Genomic DNA, 21,638 nt, shown 5'->3' on the forward strand with positions numbered 1-21,638 from the left:
TCTACCGCTTTTTCCTCACGAGGGTCGCGGGGGGTGCTGGAGCCAGAGGCGGGGTACACCCTGGACTGGTCGCCAGCCAATCACAGGGCACATATAGACAAACAACCATTCACACTCACATTCATACCTATGGACAATTTGGAGTCGCCAATTAACCTAGCATGTTTTTGGAATGTGGGAGGAAACCGGAGTACCCGGAGAAAACCCACGCAGGCACGGGGAGAACATGCAAACTCCACACAGAGATGGCCGAGGGTTGAATTGAACCCTTGTCTCCTAGCTGTGAGGTCTGCGCGCTAACCACTAGTCCGCCGTGCCGCCTCATAAAAGTTTTATCAACTTCATTCATTCATTCATTCATTTTCTACCGCTTTTTCCTCACGAGGGTCGCGGGGTTGCTGGAGCCTATCCCAGCTGTCTTCGGGCGAGAGGCGGGGTACACCCTGGACTGGTGGCCAGCCAATCACAGGGCACATATAGACAAACAACCATTCACACTCACATTCATACCTATGGACAATTTGGAGTCATCAATTAGCCTAGCATGTTTTTGGAATGTGGGAGGAAACTGGAGTACCCGGAGAAAACCCACGCATGCACGGGGAGAACATGCAAACTCCACACAGAGATGCCCGAGGGTGGAATTGAACCCTGGTCTCCTAGCTGTGAGGTCTGCGCGCTAACCACTAGACCGCCGTGCCGCCCCTTTTATCAACTTAATAAACTTTAAAATTATTTCTTCACCATCTTCTGGATCAGGGGGGTACTAAACCCCCAACTGCAAAAATTGTTGGTTATTGAGGAAAAACAATCAGTATTATTATTTTGAAATAAAATGTGTCAAATCTTCTTGTACCTGCAGCTCAGTGGAAAGCATCAAGAAAGGAGGCGGCATGAGTCGAGCCAGAGCTGAGGAGATCTACCGATTCCTGCGCTATGACTGCGACTCTTTCCTAATGGACAAAGTAGGAAAAGCCTGCTAGCGGTAGGAATCAGATACAAACTCTCAGGGAATCATTTGTTGTTGTTTTGTTCCTTTACATTGCTATGGCTGCTACATTTTTACTCACGGACTGGATCAGTTTTTGCATTTTGAGCTTCATTAGGTCATAAGCTCAAAATATTGGCACAACAAATTGGATGGGACCAGCTTGCTTCTGGCGTATTTTTCTTGTACATTCTGCTCTAAGGAGTATATTTATTTAATGGAGAATTTATTTTATTAATAAGTCTCAACTAAGCATGTGGTGCCAAAACATACCAATATTTATCAAATTAAAAATATTTGTCATAATAACGTAAACGTACATTTAAAGGAATGTACATTCTAAAGATATAAGAAGAGCTATAAATAGGCAGTTAATTAATGCACATAATAGAACACAACTATTCCACCTAGAAACCCAATATTAAAACACCTCCAAAAAGATGTTATTCTTTTATATATATATTGTGTGACCTTGTAAGTAACAGGTACATTCATGATAACATATAATACTTGGATGGCATATTATAATTTCGCATTTCAGCAACAAGTCAAAAACAGCACTACCTTTTGGTAATGGCCTGAGGCATCGAGAGCTGTGGTGAAACTAGGCGCTAGCCGGCTAGTAGCTAGGTGACTCCGCCATTAACGCTGTTCTTCGGTATAACAATGTTAATGATAACAACTTTGCTTTAGTTATGTTACTATGCACATTACATTCTGTAAATGGAGCATTGTTGGCAGTTTTTGGAGTTTTTTTGATTTATGTGTCCCATTACGTGCATTCTTAGCTGCCTCTTTTTAGCTGTTTTTATATCTTTAGAATGCACAGAAAGGAGACATGTGTTCATGTCTGGCATAAGAATTGTGGATGATGGGCAAAATTCCCCCCAAATGTCAAATTTTCCTTTTAAGTCTCAAGAATGTACATCACAATCAATGTTAAATCCTGTTGATAAAGTGCTATTTTGTAAGCAACCATTAGGGGTCAGTGTTGTTCCTGCGCAAACGTATGTTATGTTTGTGTTGTTCTGTATAGTTTCTATTTTTAAAATCCTGTTATCAGTAGTAGTTTTCATGGAACGATTCAATAAATCCCCCAAATTATTACAAGTAATTAAATATGTAATACATAATTGAATCAGTAAAACAAAAAAATAGTGAACATTTTTTAAATCATTTTATCGTTGTGATATATAAATCACCAAATTAATTAGTATAGCATAAAAGCATAACAAGTAAAGATGAAAAATTAAAAAAATAGCTATGACTTACTACAGTACTGCAGTAATAAATTGAACCATCAAAACCACTAATAAAATGAAATAAATGCCAATGGCTAAGAATTATTGGAGCGATACAAATGTGAAAACAAATTACAAAACTAACTCAAGTATTGTAGGTATTACATTAACAATAGCAAACTAAAAGTATAACGTTACAGTATCATGACATGATAAAATATATTTCAATAAACAAAATACATTTCAGAATTAGTAGTCATGACTTTTATTTCACCATTCATTCTCATGGCACTTGAACGGCTTTGGTGCAAAACAATGCACTTACAGAACAGAGAAAATGATACATTCATGAAGTAGATCCTTTTCGAAACATCAAAGATCAGCATGTGTCAAATTTACATGACATTGAACTGCACATCTTTTCAACAGATGACTGCAGCAAATCATTTCCAACAGGAAATAAGATGACAGGTTATTTTTTCAGAAGGACATTTAGATGATTGAAGACAATGGCAGATGTGACATTAAAACACCAAGGAAAACAATTTCATCTCATGTAAAAAATAAACATATTTTTGATTTAACAGGATTACTGATTGCTTTTATTATATTTATTTAGAATACTAAAAATAGAATCACTTTAAAACAGCAGCTTCAAGTGTCAAAAAAGCAGCAGCTGTTACTTTCTCTGCTTGGGTTTGTAGGCAAGCAGCAAACAGCGAAGAACAGCACCTCCTGGAGGGGACAATGTGCTTAACACTGCACTATGAGTTGTGCTTTGACATTGTAACAGAATTTTGGCTCAAAGGGACAGAATCTTTTAGGACAGGAGTAAATAAGTGGATGATTGCCGAATGACTTGTCCAGCACGATAATATCATGACTAAAAGTAATACATAACTAAAGATGACACCTTGAATCATTCCGTTCCTATGACAAACACAACGACACATGTAATATTTACAACCATGTACATGAAAGGCGTTGTATTCATTTGGTTAAAAAATGCTCAGGTGCTGTTTGACACCACAAGGCAGTTTATGCTCGTGTTCAATTCCACACATTAAGACACATTTTTGGACATGTGGAACCGTTGCTGTCCATTCCGGTAACTCCTGTTGCGAACAGGGTTCGTTAGTGACATTAAAAAGAAGTATATAAAAACACACTGTATGTACAAGTGCAGCTTTTATGGTAATGTATCATTATTAAATATTACGCCTTCCTTTGATAGTGGACGGCAACGAGCGGGTCACAGTAAACAGCTTTAGATGCTCGTGGCTTGAGCCTGCGTCTGTAGCGGCTGCAGTGGCGCGGCCTGCGGCTCAGAGGCTTTCATGACGCACTCCTCATCCTTGCGCATGTACAGCAGGAAGAGAGTCACCGTGGCAAAGGTGGTGGCGTTGACCGGAAAGGCACGCAGCAGTGTAGACGTGAGGCCACGCGTGAACACCCGCCAGCCCTCCTTGCGCACGCTCTGCCGCACGCAGTCTGCGATGCCGCTGTAGCGGTTGACGCCACCCACGCCATCGGCCTGCAAGCGGGACTTGATGACGTCTACGGGGTAGGTGGAAAGCCACGAGGCGATGCCAGACATTCCGCCGGCGAACAGCAGTTTGGGGATCATGTAAGGGTCTTCCGGCTCGCAGCCCAGGGAGCGCGTCAGCACATCGTACGTCAGGAAATAGACACCGAAACCCGGCGTCTCGCGGATCAGCGTGGTCACCATGCCGCGGTTGATACCTCGGATGCCCTCCTTGTTGTAGATTCTCAGCAGGCAGTCCAGCGAGTTCTTGTACATCTTCCTCTTGGACTTCTTCTCCCCGGTGCCTTGCATCTGCATGCGCGTCTTGGCGAGCTCCATGGGGCAGCAGATGACGCACTGGATGGCTCCCGCCGAGGCACCTGCCAGGAACTGGTTAAGAGGCGTGTCGCAGCCCAGCTTCCGCATGGCGTTGCCCTGCACGCCGAAAACTATGGCGTTGATGAAGGTGAGGCCCATCATGGGTGAGCCGAGACCTTTGTAGAGACCCAGCGCCTGTGGAATGCACACACGTGACTTGTGTTGTTGAGACAACAATGGCAAAACACTGACATTTAATCAGGGACAAACATCATTTACACACCATGTGGGAGTGTTGACATTCTAGTCACATGATTGACAATATTTATTTATTTTTTTCATACAATAAATATTTCATTATTGTTCTCTCCTGGAGGAGACGCTAATGTCTACTTGGTTATATAAACACCATCACTCAAATAGACACTTCCTTTTTCCACCCCCTCGGGATAATTACCAGATTAAAAAAACAACTTGTGTGTTTGCACACTTCCACTTAACATTTTGAGTGCATAAGTGCGTTACAATGCATGTAGATATCTGCTGATGTTATTGTAAGCTGATGAACTAAATGTTACTGTGGATGGCAACCATGCCACACATGCAGTCTGCCGCCTTCCCAGCTTCACCAGACAGTCATACAGTCATACTACATAGAACGCTTCACCTCACACATTGATTTGACACCAGGCTATAATAAACTCCTCTCCACAAGCAAGTATGTCATTGTACCAACCCAGACGTAATGAAGAGTTTGTGATGACTGGCTATTCTGTGTGGCCATGAACATGTCGGGTGGAGTGCTTGTGTGTGCGTGGAGGACGGCTACAGTGCATGAGTTAAGTTTGCTGATACTCTTTTGGCTACGGATGCTAATATTCTTCCTGCTTTGATACACTAGATGCAGATGTTGCAGATGCTGGATGGGTTCTATTCCTAGATTGAGCCTAACCACCCTCCTTCGTCACCATCAAGGCTGCGTTATGGAAGGGGAGGCAACAACTCCCTGTGGTTGCAGTTCACAATTAAAAAGAAGTGGAAGCAAGTAAATACTACAATCATTTCTAGTAAGTGGTAGGACAGTAATGAAACTAAATATGCAGAGTCCATAGCAGATTTAAGTACAGAAGTTAGACAATTCAAGCAGCTTATTTTTATTTCATTTTTTTTTAAAACACAAAGGCCTTTGTTCCTTATAGATATAGAACCACCGATTGACATCCCTCAGCTACAATTTGGGTTGTTTTTATTATGATCCATGTACTGGAACCACAGACTGGCAGCATGGCTCCAACACCACCAATGCTAACGCCTCAAGGAGAAACGGAGCCAAGAGTAACAAGAGCACTCGCCCAGGCTCAAATATTTGTCACTTGCCAAGCCCATGAATGAATCACGACCATCTAGGAACTTCCTAAAGGACATCAATTTGATGCTCATTGGAGTGCACTATTTAAAGGGATAGTTCATATTTTTTGACATACCCATCAGCAGTGTAATGCATACTGGCCCATATTCACAAAAGCGTCCAGTGTGAAATGCCGCTGACAGATTAAAATGCATTTCTTTAGCTGGTAGGGCATTATGAACTCCAACCACTTGTGCCTGATGGTGGCGTCTTTAGGAATTGTAAACAAATGTGGCTTTCCCTTTCGAGGCATTGCTAGCAAGTCAACAGCGGAGCAGCGCTTGGGGGAGGGCAGAGTTTATATACAGTAAACCTCGGATATATCGGATTCAATTGTTCCCACTGGTTTTGTCCGATATAAGCGAAATCCGTTATATGCGTATACCGGAAAATGTCCGTTTTACGCATATATCGGATTTATACCCGGTGTATGCGTTAATCGGATTTTATCCGTTATAAAAAGGCACTTCCTTGACTATGTTTCCAATGTACCTGGACTGGGCAATGAAAAGAGACGCAAGGTAATGAGAATTTAACTTTATTGGACTCTGAGCATAACAAATTGTTAATTAAGCTAGGCCCTGTTACGCCCGTCAGGCCTACGTTATTTCCAATAGTGAGGTTAAGATCTCATTCACTGCTGTGCTAGTATTATTGACGTCACTCACTTTTATATTTGTCCTAAATCTGGCCACGATGCGGCCATCCGATATATGCGAGGGAAATTTAATGGAAATGCATTGGAACGGGACTGGAGATTTTGTCCAAAATAGGTGAAATCCGTTATAAAAAATCTGATATATGCAATGAATTTTTATTGGAAATGCATTACAGAAAAATCGGTTCTTTTTTATCTGTCCGTTGTGAGCGAATTTCCGATATATCCGAGTCCGATATATCCGAGGTTTACTGTATAAGGAAGTCCGCCCCTCTGTGACGTCACAAAGGGGCAGTTTTACCACGCCTTTTGAAACCGAGCATGTTGAACCATCCCAAACTTCTTTCAGGGCTCACTTCCAAATGTGCAAACCTCATTATCTGAAACCTTGGCATCGTTTAACACGAGAATACTACATTTATAGGTCAGAGAAGTGGAAAAAGCATAATAGGTCCACTAATTATGCACTTACTGCCATCTAGTGGAAGAGCATTCCAATGTTTTGCCTGTCACTATGAGTGGAGCGTTGTCATAAAGAACATGACATCAGCTATGGGTAGTTTAGATAACACACACACTACGGTATGCGCATTAGCATAGAAACAGAAGTTCAGAATATTCAGTAGGAGAAATGTACCTATCCCATTCAAATACAATCTAAAAAAAAAAGAAATGTAAAAAATGTTCCCAATATTAGTCAAATGTGGGTTCCTAGTGCTGACTTTAGTGTCAGTGGCGTCCAAAGCTTAATTTAGCCCCTGCAGGGGAATGGCTCCTGTGGTGTAGGAAAAGAGACACCTCCGCCCCCTTTTACCCTCAGCAACCCCGATATGCCTTGGACATGCTGGCTGTGTTTAACACGACATTGGGACAGACACTTTAATTAGACCTCCATGAGCCTGCAAGTGGACTCTTTAGGATTTAGGAGGACAGGAGGCCAAAGTCAATGGCTACTCTGTAGTTAAACTGCAAATGCCTGTGACATTTTTTTTTTTTTCGAGGGATTTCACAACATTTAGTAAAGAAGCTTACCGACTCCTGGCGCACAATGGACTGGAAACAATGGTATGTCCCTCGGTATAGAGGTTTGTCCGCATTTTGTACCTGAAGCCGCACCTGAGGATGAGTGTGGTTTGGTTAGTGTCAGCAACATCACATTACAATACAAGCAAGACAAATGGGGTAAGAAACAGTATTTGCGTGCAAAACGTGCTCACAAAAACGTCTTCAGTGTTTTGTTTTTTTTTTTAAGACAAGACACAAGAGGGAGAGAAGGAAAGACCTTGACGTTACTTACTAGGTCACATATCCGTGGAGAGGTTGTTTATTTCTCTCTCTCTCTCTCTCATCTACAACACAGTGACACTGTTGCTGTTAAAGACAGCCCCCCCCCCCAGCTCCCTCCCACAAGCAGACAACAGCAGCACATGGAGAAAATAATAATGACATTGAAAAGTCACAACATTCACCATGCTGCTATGATGTTGTCCAACTAGTAGGATTACCTCCAACCCAATGCAATGTGTCAGACACACACAATGTGGAAGCGAAAATTGTACTAAAACCAGTATAAAATTCCCAGTACGGCCTCAGCTTGTATTCACATTCTTCTATTCTACTATTATTTTTCTATGATGGACTTTGATGTATGTTGTTTTTAAAGCAAATACATTAAAAAAATAAATTTTGCACATTTTTTTTGTACTTGGGTGGCCTTTTTATGTATATTAAATACAGTGGAACCTCTAAATTCAAAGTAAAAAAAAAAAGTCACACATGACAGCAGACTTCAGTTTATAATTATATTTTTTGCTTTGGCTTTTGCATAACACACTTAAGTCAAAGAGCCACAGAGTCGTACAATTAGAAATTTCACCATGTTTGTTTTTTTCCAGTGACAAATATGCCTCAAAAGATGGCAAGAAAAAAAAACATGTACCATGCAAGACATTACGACATTAAGTAGTGGAAGATAAGGATTTACTTCTGACAACATTTTTTCTTTCGTTTTTATACAATGCTTGGTGCGCCACCCTTAAGTTAAATATACTCCTGATCAAAATTTTAAGACCATGTACCCTGAGGAGGTTCTAAGTATAACATTTAAAAAGGCAAAATGGGAGTGAAACAATAAAAATGTTGAATAAGCAATTTATTGCAAACAAGCATTGAACTGAAATAAACTTTTGATCCGCTGATGAACAGCCTGAGACCATAGCTTGAAAAAAAAAAAAAAAACTTACCCTAAAATAAAACATTCAAAAAGGGACTCAGTAATGAGTAGCTGTGTCGTTCTTATTAACCACCTCAAAAATTGGGCATGATTGATGCCAGTGTTTCCAGGTGACAACTGTGGAGGAAGTACTCTTGTCAGGCGGTACTGTGAACAGCAGTGTCATGCTGTTGAAAAACCCACTAATTATCACACAGACGAGGGCCTTCATTCATGAGGGATACACCCCTGCAACCTCTCCACATAGCCAGCTGCCATTTGACACCCCTGCATAACCTAAAACTCTATTGTTCCACTGAAGGAAAAAGCACCCCAGATCACGGCGCCCTCTCCACTGTTCCGTGTGGAAAACATCTCAGGTGGAATCAAGACATTTCTGTTCACTTCTCTTGCAGATGCCGTCTGATTGTAACAACCTTCATTTGGGCCTAGGATTGTCCTGTGTCTTAGCAGACAGTGGATCCTCCGGCTCGGGGCCAGTGAACATTTTTTGGGTCAACCACTAGACTTCTTTTGTTCTGTAAACCTCCGGATCTTTGAAGACGTTTCAAATGATAGTCTTACTGCGTCCAACCTCAGCAGCAATGGCACACTGGGAGAGGTCTTGCTGATAGAGAAAGCTACTCGATTTTTTTGGCTCACTCTCGTTTCTTCTTAGAACCCTCTTCAGATTCAACTGTGCAAAATGTAAATTCTTGGAACAGATTATTTATATTTCTTGCAGTAAAACAAACTAATCAGATGTTGAGCATGCAGCATTCCAGAAGGGATTGTTCCACTGTAATCTAAACTGAAAAAGCTGGTTGTTGATATTATTAATATTTGTTGATATAATGAATCAACTTACTTCCTTATTTGACAGATTGATGAAATTATTGTTGTAGCAGTACAACTGAACCGTACTTCTTCAATGCTTGTCCAGATGTCTCTTTCCCATGTACACAGTGGTTGGGAATAAAGTAAACAAGCACAAATATTTAGTCTTTGCTACGTATTCTGTGGATTTTGGAGGAATCGTTTTTATAGTAAAGTCATCATAGTTGTTCTAGACTAATCTCTCCTGCATGGTTATGTTCAAGACTTAGTGTTTAGATTTGAAGACCACATTGAAATGGTCAACATCGGAACGCATCACAACCGAGCCTTGAAGGAGCTCACGCCATGGAGGGGACAACCCACCTTCACTGTGTCAAATGGATGGCCAACCAGAACACCAGCAGCACCTGGAAAAACAGATAGGCGATTTCAAGTCATAAGTAAAAGACATCACTGTGGCAGTTTGCTAAGTTAGCATGTCATCCTCAAGCAGTATTCAATGATGCCCACGGCTGGAAGCCAAAATTTATATTATGCAAACATCTCCACCTCTTCAATTAAGCTTCAACTATTCCAACCCTACACAACCATTGTCCTCTTTAACCTTAACTAAGTCATTTGCGGTCGTGATAGGAACCATATTTAACTCAAGTAAAACAAAATAAATACTTTGAATCACAGACCACAATGGAGTACTACAGCAATTCTCATGAGAATTATGGTAAAAAGGAAAAGTAATGAAACACAAATGTTACCAGGATCTAAAGCTGTCAAGCAATTGCAATGCTTAATCAGATTATTCACAGTGCTGCTGTGGATTAATCACTATTAAATATTCTTTAATCTATATAATTGAGTTTGTTGCGATCCAATAAGATTTGTTGCTTTTTTGAAAGACTATGTAGAAGGCTCTGACAACTATCTAAATATAGGACAAAGTAACACTAATCCCCCTACTACTCTTCTCTCTCTGGCAGACCAGAAGCGGAATTACGATGCATAGATCTCCGCACAGTAAATGACGCTAACGACAAGTTAAATTGACAAGTAGTCCCATTATAATGTGTTTATGAGCGATGGCGAGCAGGTAGGGCCAACTTTATTTTGTGGCAAATGACATTTGAAAAAAATCTGCCTGGATGCAAGGAGTTATCTTTTGGCAATGCCTGGACATTATTTTCTTCTGTGGTCATGAGCTCACCGTTCATCTGGCAGAAAAACCTTCCGGAACACATCTATGAAATATAATGACTCATCTGTCCCATGACCGGACATATTTTCTTCTTTGCTTTGCTCAAGTTGTCATGTCAAAAAGCGCAATTTTTAATTTGTTTTTGAGACATTTGCGTACATTGGTTGTGTATTCGTGGAATCCAGGCAACATAATATGACTTTGTCCTAGACCTTGGGGCATCACTGTAACTGTTCTGCATGTTTGAAATAGGAGAGAAGATTACAATAAATAGCACAAACCCGGAAGTGATTTTTTTTTTTAAAAAGCGCAAGCCACAGTTGACGCTAATGTAACGTTCCCCCACTATAATTTGTTAAATTGTACACAATTAAACTAGAACATCCACTCTTTGGACTATAATGTGCATTTCATTGCATGTCAACCAGTCAGTCGTAGTCACTCCTATACATGACAGGTATGGTTGTGGAATGCAACCTGGCAAGCCATTAGCGCTTCCGGCGCTTTATCTTACTCCTCTATAGACCTCGTTTTTGTATAAAATGACGTGTACCATTCTAAACATGACAACTGTGCTAAAACCCACAGTTGTGACCCATTTTGACGTACTAAAAGAAAAAACTATCAGTTAGCATAAACACGGTTATGTTTAGCATAAAACCTGGTTAACGTGGCGACCAAGCTAGCGGTAGTGTTTGGCTAGCTGCCCTGACTTACCTCCCACGCAGCCCGCGGCGAAGTCCAGTGCCATTCCCTCGAAGGTACAACTTATTATACCGATTTGACGATTCACTGAACGGTTCGCCCTCTACTTTTGCTACAAACAATGTTTTTGTCCGGCTGAGTTTGTTGACAACACCCCCCAACCTCCGGCTAAAGCTAACTCCGCTGAGTCGGTGATGCCGAAGCTAAAGCTATGCTAGCAAAACTGTTGACGCGAACGAGGACTAAACGTGTTATTTAGCCACTTGACTTGTGTCTACTAAAGCTTTTCTATTTCTGGTCGTCAAGAGGAGTTGGAGGCGGGTGCTCGATGTAGAAAAAACGTAGACGCGTGTTTGCCCTTTTTAAGGCAGTCCAATCCGCTGTCTGGGTGGAAGACAACTCCCCTGACTCGCACTGGCCGCCCCTCGCTCGCATTGGCTGCCGGCGGCGAAAGCAGCTTGCCCGGGTCGAGTGGGGTTTCAAATCACAACCATCCTAAAACCAACATTGCTATCGCGGCTGACGTCATCGTTGTGTATGAGCAGCTAAATATTAGGCAGGGGGTCAGCGAGGTGCGTTGCAATTGCGATGATGTGCAGGTTGAATGATGTGCTCTTCCACGGCCACGTCATTAGGTACACCTGCGCCAGTACATCCTGATACTGCTCTAGTTTAAAGTGAGAAGTTTTAAAGATCACGAGGTCGGTGGTAATTCAAAAAAGACCAACGTCTAGCTAATAATATCTCATATATTGCACATATAGTTATATATTTCGACATGTATATTGTATGTAACAGTCCAAAGAACGGACATGCATAAGCAGGACCCCATTGCTGTTCAGGTCACTGCTTCCACTTCCTTGGGAAATGATTGAAGGACACTGTGTAACCAAAAATAGTCAAATAAGTTAGGAAAGACACCATAGCTTCTTAGCCAAATATAAAAAAAGGTTTCCATGGCAAAACTAGGAATTGTTTAACATATCCTGGCAGCATTTTATCATAATTTTATACTTAGAAGAGGCCACACTAAAAGTTTGTCTTTGCTTGTAACTTCAGTTGAATGCACATTTTCAGTTTTTGTAGGATTTCCAAGCCTACAAAGATGCAGCAAATTGTACTTCCTGTTTATTTGAACCAAAACATACATATAATAAACATTTTGTGTTCGGAGTGTCCCTCAATGCATCTCGCTATTGTGTAGTGACAATGATGTTTTGTTTTGAGGCTGAAAGGACTAGAGTCTCAGTAGCTTCATTGTTGATGTGTTTAGGTCAGAATAAAGTTAAAGGTCAAAGTAAAGCGTTTGGCGGTTCAAAAGTAATGCATCTGTATCACAAAAATTCTTTGAAAAAAATCACACCGGCAATACTTTCTCCCATCGTATCGCTGCACGTCCATTGTTGTGTATGTGTTCCACATTGGATGAAGATAGTAATAATATCATGCCAAGTGGTATTCCGACATTTTTATTGCAATCATTTACAGCCGTTTACCTGGGGTGATGTGTAAAAGGTTGTTAAATATCAACACTGATGCTGGGATGCGGCATATTGTTCTGGACAGGTGGGTTGTTCAAGTATATATATAAAAAAAAGACACATTAAGACACGGCATGCCTGTTGATGACATGATTTAGCGCCCTTGAGAAAGGTGACAGGTAAAGGTCCCTTAAGTATTCTGATTTGACAATAACAACAACTGTCCTACTTCATATTTCCCAGTTTTAAATAGTCAGGTGATGCATGACAAGCAGCAAGAGGTCATTGCAATGCTTAATATGACACAGAGGCACATGTCATTTGACAGTACAGTGTAAATGACCACTTCGCCAACCCACATAGACGCCAAACTGTTGTGTTCCTTCTACCAGTAATAACACAATTCGCCATTATATTTGTTATCTAAAGCAAGCTAGAGTTTAAAATTGAGAGGCCTGGGTGTCATGAACTGCTTTACAGTCTCATCCGTGATTTGCTTGCGTTGCTCCTGATGCTTGGCAATAAGGGGCTGCAGGGTTTCGATCAAAATCTTCTTCAGTTCTCCGGTTAGGAGTGCACCACTTGTGTAGTCCTAAAAAAAGACAAATAAAGACAGAGGAGGAGTGGACGGGGAGGAATGTGATGAGGATGCAGCAGGAAGGAATGATAAACACAATGTATGATAAGTTCAAGGACGGGAATAGTTTTTCGCTCCCATGGTACAGCTCTGTAGAAACCAGAGTAGGAACGCACAATTAAAACAATAGAAATATGGCCTGTGATGGAGATTTTAATCCTATCACGATAACGCATGTTGGATGTAATGTAATTGCGTCTCACAAAATTGAAAGCAACAGGTTGCAACACTTCATCAACGTAATGTAGCGTCCCCATAGCGTCTTTGATGCTCTTTTCAACCTTCACTGCTGACCTTACGTCAACAGCAGTGCCGAGTTCCAACACGGTATTCTTCAACTCCAACACACATGCCTTCACCGGAATAGCGGAATTCTGAACATGAACATACAACTCAAGTAACATGTTACAGTAACAAGTAAACATCACTGAAAGCAATTACATTTACTGCCGTCAGTACTGTTTCCCACTGTTTTTTACCATCTATGGCATGGCGTTGTTGGAAAGTTTTAACATTTCCTGTTTTCTGCATCTTTGGTGTCATTTTACATTCAAGAACTTTAAATGAATAATGTTTTTCATTAAATAAACCCAGTAATTGAAGATTTTTCTGTGAGGTCTCCACAGCTGGGACTTGAATTTTCTTGCATTTAAATTGATCTACAGCATTATGTTAGAAGAAACATCATATGGGTTTGTGTTGCAGGCCTGCCCATAATTAGTTTTGTACATTTTAAAAGAAAAAATAGTTAATTTGGCTTTCTTCATGGTCAAGGTGTGTTTTGAAATGGTTGTATTATCATTTATATGCGAAAGAACATATGCTCTACGGTATATATTACGTGATTAGGACATGCCATATGCGTATGCATGCAAGGTTGCAGTTCTGTATACCGTAATAACATTTTTACAGCATCTGTGTAAAAGAGGTGTTTCTAGTGTCAGTCATTGTCCCCAGCATTCTCACCTGTCTGATCTTCTCCAGTTGTTCGTCATCTTCCAAAAAGAAGCTCAAGTACATGAAGGAGACATCCACCTCTACATTGCCACCATATTTACGGTGTTCCTCCACTGTGTCTTTTCCCCCCGAGAAGGCATATTTGTTGATCTGGGATTTATCACAAACCAAAGTTACAGTATATATTGTTGATATGACTATAAACTGCTGGTGGTAAACACAGCACCCATGTGAGCACTACTTAGATGTCATTGCCATTGCACTGCACAGTGGAACTTCAACATCAAAGGTCAAACACAATTGTAGTCCAGAAAGCGGGTTTAGTGAAGTATGAGTATGCCAATGAGATGAGGGAAAGTCTGTGGAGTTTGCATGTTCTCCCCATGCATCCGGGGACTCCGGTTTCCTCACATATTCCAAAAACACGCTAGGTTATTTGGCGACTCCAAATTGTCCATAGGTATGAATGTGAGTGTGAATGGTTGTTTGTATATATGTGCCCTCTGATTGGCTGGCAACCAGTACAGGGTGTATCCCGCCTCTCGCCCCGAAGACAGCTGGGATAGACGCCAGTATCCCGCGCGACCCTTATGAGGATAAGCAGTAGAAAATGAATGAATGAATTATTGTCCAGCAAAATGTGCCATCATAAAATGCCTACGTATTATTAGAATTACCGTGAATGTGATTTCCCCTGCTGATTCTATTTATTTTGGAACGTGTACGTCGCCCAAGAAAGCCAAATAAAAAGCAAAACTTGCAACGTTAATCCTTCTTATGACTGCTGATCTAAGCTCTAGTGAAATATGTGGTCATGTCTTGCACCATAAAATTTAGTGCTATTTTAGAGACGTGCCTGAAAAAGGTTGAATGACTTTGAACTTTTTTAGTGACTTAACGACCAGCATCAGAGGCGTTTGACTTTAGAAGTTTTGAAGTTCCACCGTCAACATAAAAACAACCACTTCATAAGAATTTCACCCTTCGCTGACCTTGTTTTTGATCTGCTTGGCAGTGTCTGTGAGAAAGATGGAGGAATTGGCATCGCTGGCACTCATCTTTGTCTGCGCCCCCTGCAGGGCTGGGAAGAAGGTAGAGAGCAACAGAGCTGGTTTGGGATAGCCGAGTCTCGGAGCGACGTCACGTGTCATTCTGAAGTAGGGGTCCTTAAGGTGGGTGAGAGTTGCAAAATGTAACAAATGATTCCATAATTGTTTGTGTAATGCTGATTTCACCTGGTCTATGGCACACGGGATGAGACACTGGATGTCCTTTTTGTCCCCGAAAATGTGTGGGAAAGAGTTACTGAAGGATGGGGCCGCCTGGATGGCTGGGAAGCTTATCTTTCCTGGATAGATAACAAATAATCTAGTTTACTACTTAACATTAAAATACTACTAAGAGTTGAGGAAAATATTCTTTGACTCTTTGGCCAAGTACTCAAAATTAGCTGTTGAGATAGGAGACTTTTGTGATAGTATCACCATCATAAGGCTGGGCACACTATGTATTTATGTTCATTAAACAACCACACACATAGTGTTTTGAGGACACAATTAGTATAATGTCAACAAGCGAGCAAATTATATTATACAATTTTTTCACCCAAACCGCTCGCTCTCAAATACGTATTCATATGTCTTTTATGTTTTTGTTTTTTTTGCACAAGAGGTGATGATGCAACTCTACAATGGAAGAGAGCATGTTTGATGCAGTTTTAAGCAACCACAATGTGGCAGAAGTGCATTTTATAAGAACTCGGCCTGCATCTCTCCCATTGAAATATATGCTGCACAGCAACCAGGAAGTGAAAAGGCATCTGGCTGTGTTGCACCAAGGCAATTACGCATTGAAGGGAAATTGTAATGCATGCATGTGCACATAAGAACATGAAAATTGTAAGTAGTTCATAGAGTTACACTTGTAAAAATAGAAAATTCATGTAAAACAACCATTTTTGTGTGTTGTTTATATTGTGGCATTGTTGTTAACACATTTTAGCTAAATATCCAATATATGGCTAAATTTGTGTCAAAGTGAAAGTTATGCTTGAAATATATCTATGCTGAAACTTACCCATATTCTACTGCTGATTAAAGATGAGAGGGTAATCTGTTTTTTGTATATACCATGTCTACATAGCCCAAGAAAACAATATTGTGTGCGCCTTAAAAAAATAATGAAAATCATCAGAAATGGCCAGTACGAAGACGGACTGCTTTTGAAAAATGGCTGGGATTCAATGAGTTAATATAAAAGTTTATAAAAGTTTTTTTCCTCTCTCCTTGAGCCTTACCAATGCAGTCACTGTCCGTAAAGCCAAAGATACCTTTGACTTGATTAAATGTCACATGCTTTTCAACCTTAACCACGTTCCTGTAGAATTCAGGTGAAGCTCTAAGGGCACAAGAAACAAAACAATGTGAAATGAGGCTGATTTACATAACGTAAACATGGACGCATGTCATGTGTTGTTACCCCATATAGTCGAGATCAGAAAAGATGAAAGTCTTGTTGATGTCAAAACCACAGGCAATGATGTCCTTGGCGTTCTCCACGGCAAACTGGTGGCACTGTTCTAGCGTCAGATCCTTCCACAGGTACTTCTCATCATCGGTCAGCTGGACCACCAGGGGGATGTCGAACACATCCTGCAGCCATCTTCAACAAAAGAAGTGTGCTATTGTCTTTTCACAACTCTATTCTACTTATTAGCATCAGAACTCACTTGGTGAAGATGAAGGGGATGAGGTGACCGACATGCATGGCCTGTGATGACGGGCCTCTGCCAGTGTACAGGAAGAAGGACTTCTTCTTCTCATATGCATCCAGAACCTGATGCATGTCTCTGCAAGTACAGCGAAAACACCAATGTGACTTGATTCAACAGCGATGTGTCACAATCCTGTGAGCGATGACCACATTCGTGGAAAAGGTCAGCCTGCTGAATCACAACATATTCCGGTAAAATTTATATAAGTTACAGAAGGGGAAAAAAAGCTAACCTGTGTGAGAAGAAGATTCCCCGACGAAGAAAGTGGTGAGGTTTCTGTCCTGACACTCTCTCTATTCTGTCTACCAGTTCCTGGTCAACTTTACTAGTGCCAAACCTCACTAAGGAAAGAATGCAGGATGAGAATTAGACAAGATGACATAACACAAAGAAATATTAGGGTTAATGAGGCATGGAACCATTTTATGAGACTATTTTTGCATTATTACAGGAAAAATATAAGATGTGCAAAGTGGTATAAACAAAGCCAGCATTAATTACTCACATTTATTATGTTATCACTTATCATGTCTACTACATTAAATACGAGTAGAATGGTGACTATAGGGGTGTTATTGCTTGTCCGCAGAGCTCAAATTAACTTTTTAGCAGGTCGAAAACAAGTTTTCTATCCTCCCACTACAAAAATATTCCATATTATTAAATCCTACTTTGTGAAAATTCAGTTATCGCGGTTGAGTGTGGAATCAATTAACCAAGGCAGGGCTGTAATGTTACTAAATAAATAGGAATAGTGTACATTCTGTTTTTCTGTGGGAAAAAAAAATCACGTTACCAGATCAGTCTACATATTGCGAGAAAATAATAAATCTTAATATTATGAGATAAAAATGCTATGAGATTAGAATTAAAATTTTTGAGAAAAAAAGTTTTATTACAAATTATTTGCAGGGTGAAAGTACAAGTCTCCGAATATTACCACTTTATTCTCACTACATTAAGACATAATTCGAGTAAAGAATTCATTTCAGTGTGACCACTCCTTGGACTCGTACGTTCCATTGTAATACATAAATTTATATCTTTTTTAAACAGACAATGCAGCAGCTACTTTTTTAACTTACCAATGAGTTTGTCGTAATCGACACCCTTTGCGTTGCTGGTTGTGACATTCCACGGGTTAACTTCATCATCGCAATCATCTGCTACAGAGCCATTCTCTGCTGAGTTTTCTGAAGGTGGACAGCCAGGTTTGTATTCCTGACCTGTCAACTGTTTGTAGTCCATTTTCAACTTTAGCAGCAACTGGATTGCGGCGTCAACTTCAGCCTGAAGGAACACAAACTCTATCAGACAATGTTTGAATGCTTTGTTTGTTGTTTAAAAGCCCCACACAATGTTAACAATTGAGTTGAAAAATAAGAGCGTACTATCTTGGTGTGTATGACCACTTACTTTCTCAGCTTTTGCAGATTTTAAGGTCCTCACTTTGTCTCCTTGTTCTGACAACTTCTCATAGAGCTCCATGGGACTCTTGACTGCTTCCCCGTCTCCTTTGCAATCCGTCATCCTCAGACTTGTCAACAAATGGACAATAATTAGTCTTCCTCCTACATAAGTGATGCAACATTACTGTACGTATCTCCACCCATTTAGGAGAAGGTACCTCCCCATATGCGATCATTACACAGCAGTCACACACCCAATTTAGCTAACTATTACGATTGTAGCTCAGCGTAACTATCGCTATCTAAGATAACGATTTAAAGCATAATTACACTGTTATTATACATAGTATATAGTCCATATGCCACCCTTAAATAATATGCAATGTCGTTAGTAAACATACCGTGTGAACGCAACAGACTGGTCACTCATTGAACTTGCATCAGCATTAGAGCCTCCTCTTGGTGTTTGGTTCTAAGTCTTCCCGGTAAATGTGCATCGCTCTATGGTTCCGGTACCAAATCATGAGCACCTTATATCTCTTTTAAACATGATAACTGTTAGCCATTAAAGTTTTATCACAAATAAAAAAAATATTGAAAAATATAAATATTTTTATATCTAATATATCAGAATTCAAGGTTACACTTCAAATGGGGACATGTTTAAACTGAAAACCCATATCGGAAGTTTTCAAAATAAAAGCATAGTCTTTACCGGTGTCGACAGACCACACTGGTATGCCCAAAAGGAAACTGCGTTTATTGTGAAACATCGATCATTCAGTATGTTTTTAAAGATGTTTTTGTTCTTGTGGTTCCTTTTTTGACGGTCTGGACTTCGTTTGAGGTTAGAACTAAAATAGTAATAGTAATACTCCGTCTGTGCACGTGTGTACGCTAGCACATAAGCTAGCTACAGCAAAGTAGTACAGTGTAAAAGCGACCGAGTGAAGAAAACATCTATCTGAAATTGATTTCCCGTGTGAATTGTACGTTAATTAATGTAAAGCCATTGTTGACAGCTCAACAAGCTATCTTATCGTGTCTTTTTCACGTCTTATTTTAAGTAGATTATTGTCTGCTTATAGTGTGTATATTAGGACATGCCCAGCCACCGATTTGAATTACAGGACTAAATATAATAATTTTTTGTGTAATTGTTAAAGCTATAATATTTTTTTGACCCGCATGTTTATCTTTTCTTTTCGATATATAAATTGACCACTAGATGTCACCGCTGGGACATTCTTGAATCAGCACACGGTTGAGTGAAAATGTCCACATTAGTGGCCTATGAGGACTCAGACTCTGCGGATGAATCCAACGACCAAAAAGGATCAGGGGTTGTCCAGGAAGAATCTTGCAGGCAGGGAGACGAACAAGCGAGAGTGACACCAAATCCTGACAGGACAGAGTTGGATTATGACCAGCACATTTCAGAAAAAGACAATAGATCTTTACAAAAGACTAGCTGTTTACCAGCACCTCAACAGACGATGTTTGGACTGCAAACGCTTCCTTTTATGCTGCCAAGTGTTCCCACTAAGTCCAAAAGACCCTCCACAGTCCCATCTGGTGTCAGACCCTACATTCCCAAGAGGCAAAGACTTGTCACTTGTGGAGAGAAAGAAGATAATCCCACACAGAGAGTCCACAACAAAGATGGCCAAATTCTCTCTGAAGTGTCATCACAAGTGAAGCTGCATCTTTCTCAAAAGCCTGCTGCTGCTGGGATACCAAGGAGGCTTCTTCTGAGCGTTGAAGGCCACCAGGGTCCAGTAAACACGGTGCAATGGTGTCCAGTTCCTCAGAGGAGTCATCTATTGCTGTCTGCCTCCATGGATAAGACATTTAAGGTGGGTAGTGAGACGTTTCATTTTGGGAAATAAACACAATCATGACATGAAGCCCTAACATTAAGATCCTGCCTTGATTGATATAGGGTTGAGCAACAAATTCTTATGTTTTGATGTAGATGTGCAGAATTAGTAAGGATAAATCCTTTGCAACTGTCAATCATGCGCCTAATCTCAGTTTTTATGGTATAGAACAGGGGTGGGCAAACTTTTTGACTCGCGGGCCGCATTGATTTAACAAAAGGGGGGGGGGGGGGGGCAGACTGTATATTTTACACGTAACAGTCCACCTGGTATTATTGTATCTGTAAAAATGTCATGCAATCTGCTATTATTATTTATTATTTTATATTTATATTTTTATTTAAATATTTTATATTTAAATATTTTTATTTAAATATTTTTATTTAAATATTTTATATTTAAATATTTTAAAATTTATTATTATTATTATTATTATTATTATTATTATTATTATTAATAATAATAATAATAATAATAATAATAATAATAATAATAATAATAATAATAATAATAATAATAATAATAATAATAATATTATTATTATCATCATCATTATGCTTGTGTCCCTTTTTTCAGGAGCACTTTGTAAACAACAGACCACATCAAATAACAAAATTGATAAAACCATCAAAAGGTTGGCTCAAGCCATGATGCCAGTTCGTATGTTGAGTTTAAATGAAATACTTTGGAAAGAACGGACGGGCCGTATTCAAACACTTGGCGGGCCGGATGTGGCCCCCGGGCCGTAGTTTGCCCACCCCTGGTATAGAATGATTGAATGAATGAATAAACAACATAAAAACACAGCTTAGCATAAAAATAAAAGCCGTGGTAGATGTTCTCTAACAAAATACACAGTACCTGCAGAGTGGACATGGCATCTGTAAAGCTAATGATGTTTATGTTGATGGTGACGTTTTCAAGACGTGCCACATAGACCCCCACAAATTAGGAACAAAATAATGTTGGTACATGAATAAATAAACAGCCATGGCCACCATAATATTGGTAATGAAACAACATAAGATTCAGTTCATATAACAAGAACCCTGTAATACATCTTGGCATAATTAAGATTATATTTTTCACTATTTTCTGAATTTTGGCGTGAGATTCAGGAAATAATTATTCCGAGAGGATGTATTGCAGGGCTGTAGTATTTCTATTTATTGTATTTATCAATGTATTTTGAGATGTATGCCAAGTGTAATAATGCCAATCGTTTACCTGACATTCAGTCTAAATGGTGTGCTGTGACACAATCACTGCTGCTATGCCCCCTCAATAGAGAAACACACCACACCACCTTTCCATAGAATCATATCAGTCATTGTCAGTACAATGTGTGTCAGCACCCAGGGGACCATTTCATATCTCTTGGGTTATTGCCCCCCATCCCTTTCTTTATTCCATTCCA

At 40.0% G+C, this 21,638-nt stretch overlaps 4 protein-coding genes across 7 annotated transcripts in view; 2 read left to right on the forward strand and 2 right to left on the reverse strand.

Moving 5' to 3' along the window:
* The window catches only part of fancm (FA complementation group M), a 49,723-nt gene extending 42,266 nt beyond the window's left edge, over positions 1–7,457 (forward strand). The window contains exons 24-25 of one of the 2 annotated variants that reach the window (XM_058091463.1): positions 863–985; positions 4,974–7,457. In XM_058091463.1, the coding sequence (XP_057947446.1) occupies positions 863–983 (121 nt within the window). In that variant the 3' untranslated portion in view covers positions 984–985; positions 4,974–7,457. Of the gene's footprint in view, positions 1–862; positions 1,967–4,973 lie in introns of those variants that run through there. The other variant, XM_058091461.1, reaches the window with a different exon arrangement.
* On the reverse strand, positions 2,479–11,604 carry LOC131140766 (mitochondrial basic amino acids transporter). The gene is made up of 4 exons (XM_058091481.1): positions 11,097–11,604; positions 9,551–9,594; positions 7,171–7,254; positions 2,479–4,267 (listed from the first exon to the last, which is right to left on the reverse strand). The coding sequence occupies exons 1-4, from the start codon at positions 11,128–11,130 to the stop codon at positions 3,497–3,499; spliced, it is 933 nt and encodes a 310-aa protein (XP_057947464.1). The 5' UTR covers positions 11,131–11,604; the 3' UTR covers positions 2,479–3,496.
* Positions 11,605–12,282: 678 nt separating this feature from the next.
* Positions 12,283–18,903, reverse strand: LOC131140762 (tryptophan--tRNA ligase, cytoplasmic). Its single transcript, XM_058091473.1, has 11 exons — positions 18,743–18,903; positions 18,349–18,469; positions 18,018–18,222; positions 17,165–17,273; positions 16,888–17,007; positions 16,638–16,820; positions 16,456–16,556; positions 15,395–15,507; positions 15,152–15,325; positions 14,169–14,309; positions 12,283–13,157 (listed from the first exon to the last, which is right to left on the reverse strand). Exons 1-11 carry the CDS (start codon positions 18,769–18,771, stop codon positions 12,999–13,001), a joined length of 1,455 nt encoding a protein of 484 aa, XP_057947456.1. The 5' UTR covers positions 18,772–18,903; the 3' UTR covers positions 12,283–12,998.
* A 140-nt stretch (positions 18,904–19,043) lies between these two features.
* The window catches only part of wdr25 (WD repeat domain 25), a 44,835-nt gene continuing 42,240 nt past the window's right edge, over positions 19,044–21,638 (forward strand). Inside the window, exons 1-2 of one of the 3 annotated variants that reach the window (XM_058091476.1) lie at positions 19,046–19,188; positions 19,570–20,197. In XM_058091476.1, the coding sequence (XP_057947459.1) occupies positions 19,616–20,197 (582 nt within the window). In that variant the 5' untranslated portion in view covers positions 19,046–19,188; positions 19,570–19,615. Of the gene's footprint in view, positions 20,198–21,638 lie in introns of all 3 variants that reach the window. The other 2 variants (XM_058091477.1, XM_058091478.1) reach the window with 2 other exon arrangements.

Source organism: Doryrhamphus excisus, chromosome 13, assembly GCF_030265055.1.
Source record: "Doryrhamphus excisus isolate RoL2022-K1 chromosome 13, RoL_Dexc_1.0, whole genome shotgun sequence".
NCBI classification, from domain to species: Eukaryota; Metazoa; Chordata; class Actinopteri; order Syngnathiformes; family Syngnathidae; genus Doryrhamphus; species Doryrhamphus excisus.

Bases quoted from the DNA above. Each gene is read 5' to 3' on its own strand.
- LOC131140766 (XM_058091481.1), bottom strand. From the start codon at position 11,130: ATGGCACTGGACTTCGCCGCGGGCTGCGTGGGAG. The intron at 9,595-11,096 runs GTAAGTCAGGGC...CTGTTTTTCCAG, and splicing joins CGCCGCGGGCTGCGTGGGAG to GTGCTGCTGGTGTTCTGGTT. The intron at 7,255-9,550 runs GTGGGTTGTCCC...ACTCATCCTCAG, and splicing joins ATCCATTTGACACAGTGAAG to GTGCGGCTTCAGGTACAAAA.
- LOC131140762 (XM_058091473.1), bottom strand. From the start codon at position 18,771: ATGAGTGACCAGTCTGTTGCGTTCACACG. The intron at 15,508-16,455 runs GTAAGGCTCAAG...TTATCTATCCAG, and splicing joins TACGGACAGTGACTGCATTG to GAAAGATAAGCTTCCCAGCC. The intron at 15,326-15,394 runs GTGAAATCAGCA...ACCCACCTTAAG, and splicing joins TCCCGTGTGCCATAGACCAG to GACCCCTACTTCAGAATGAC.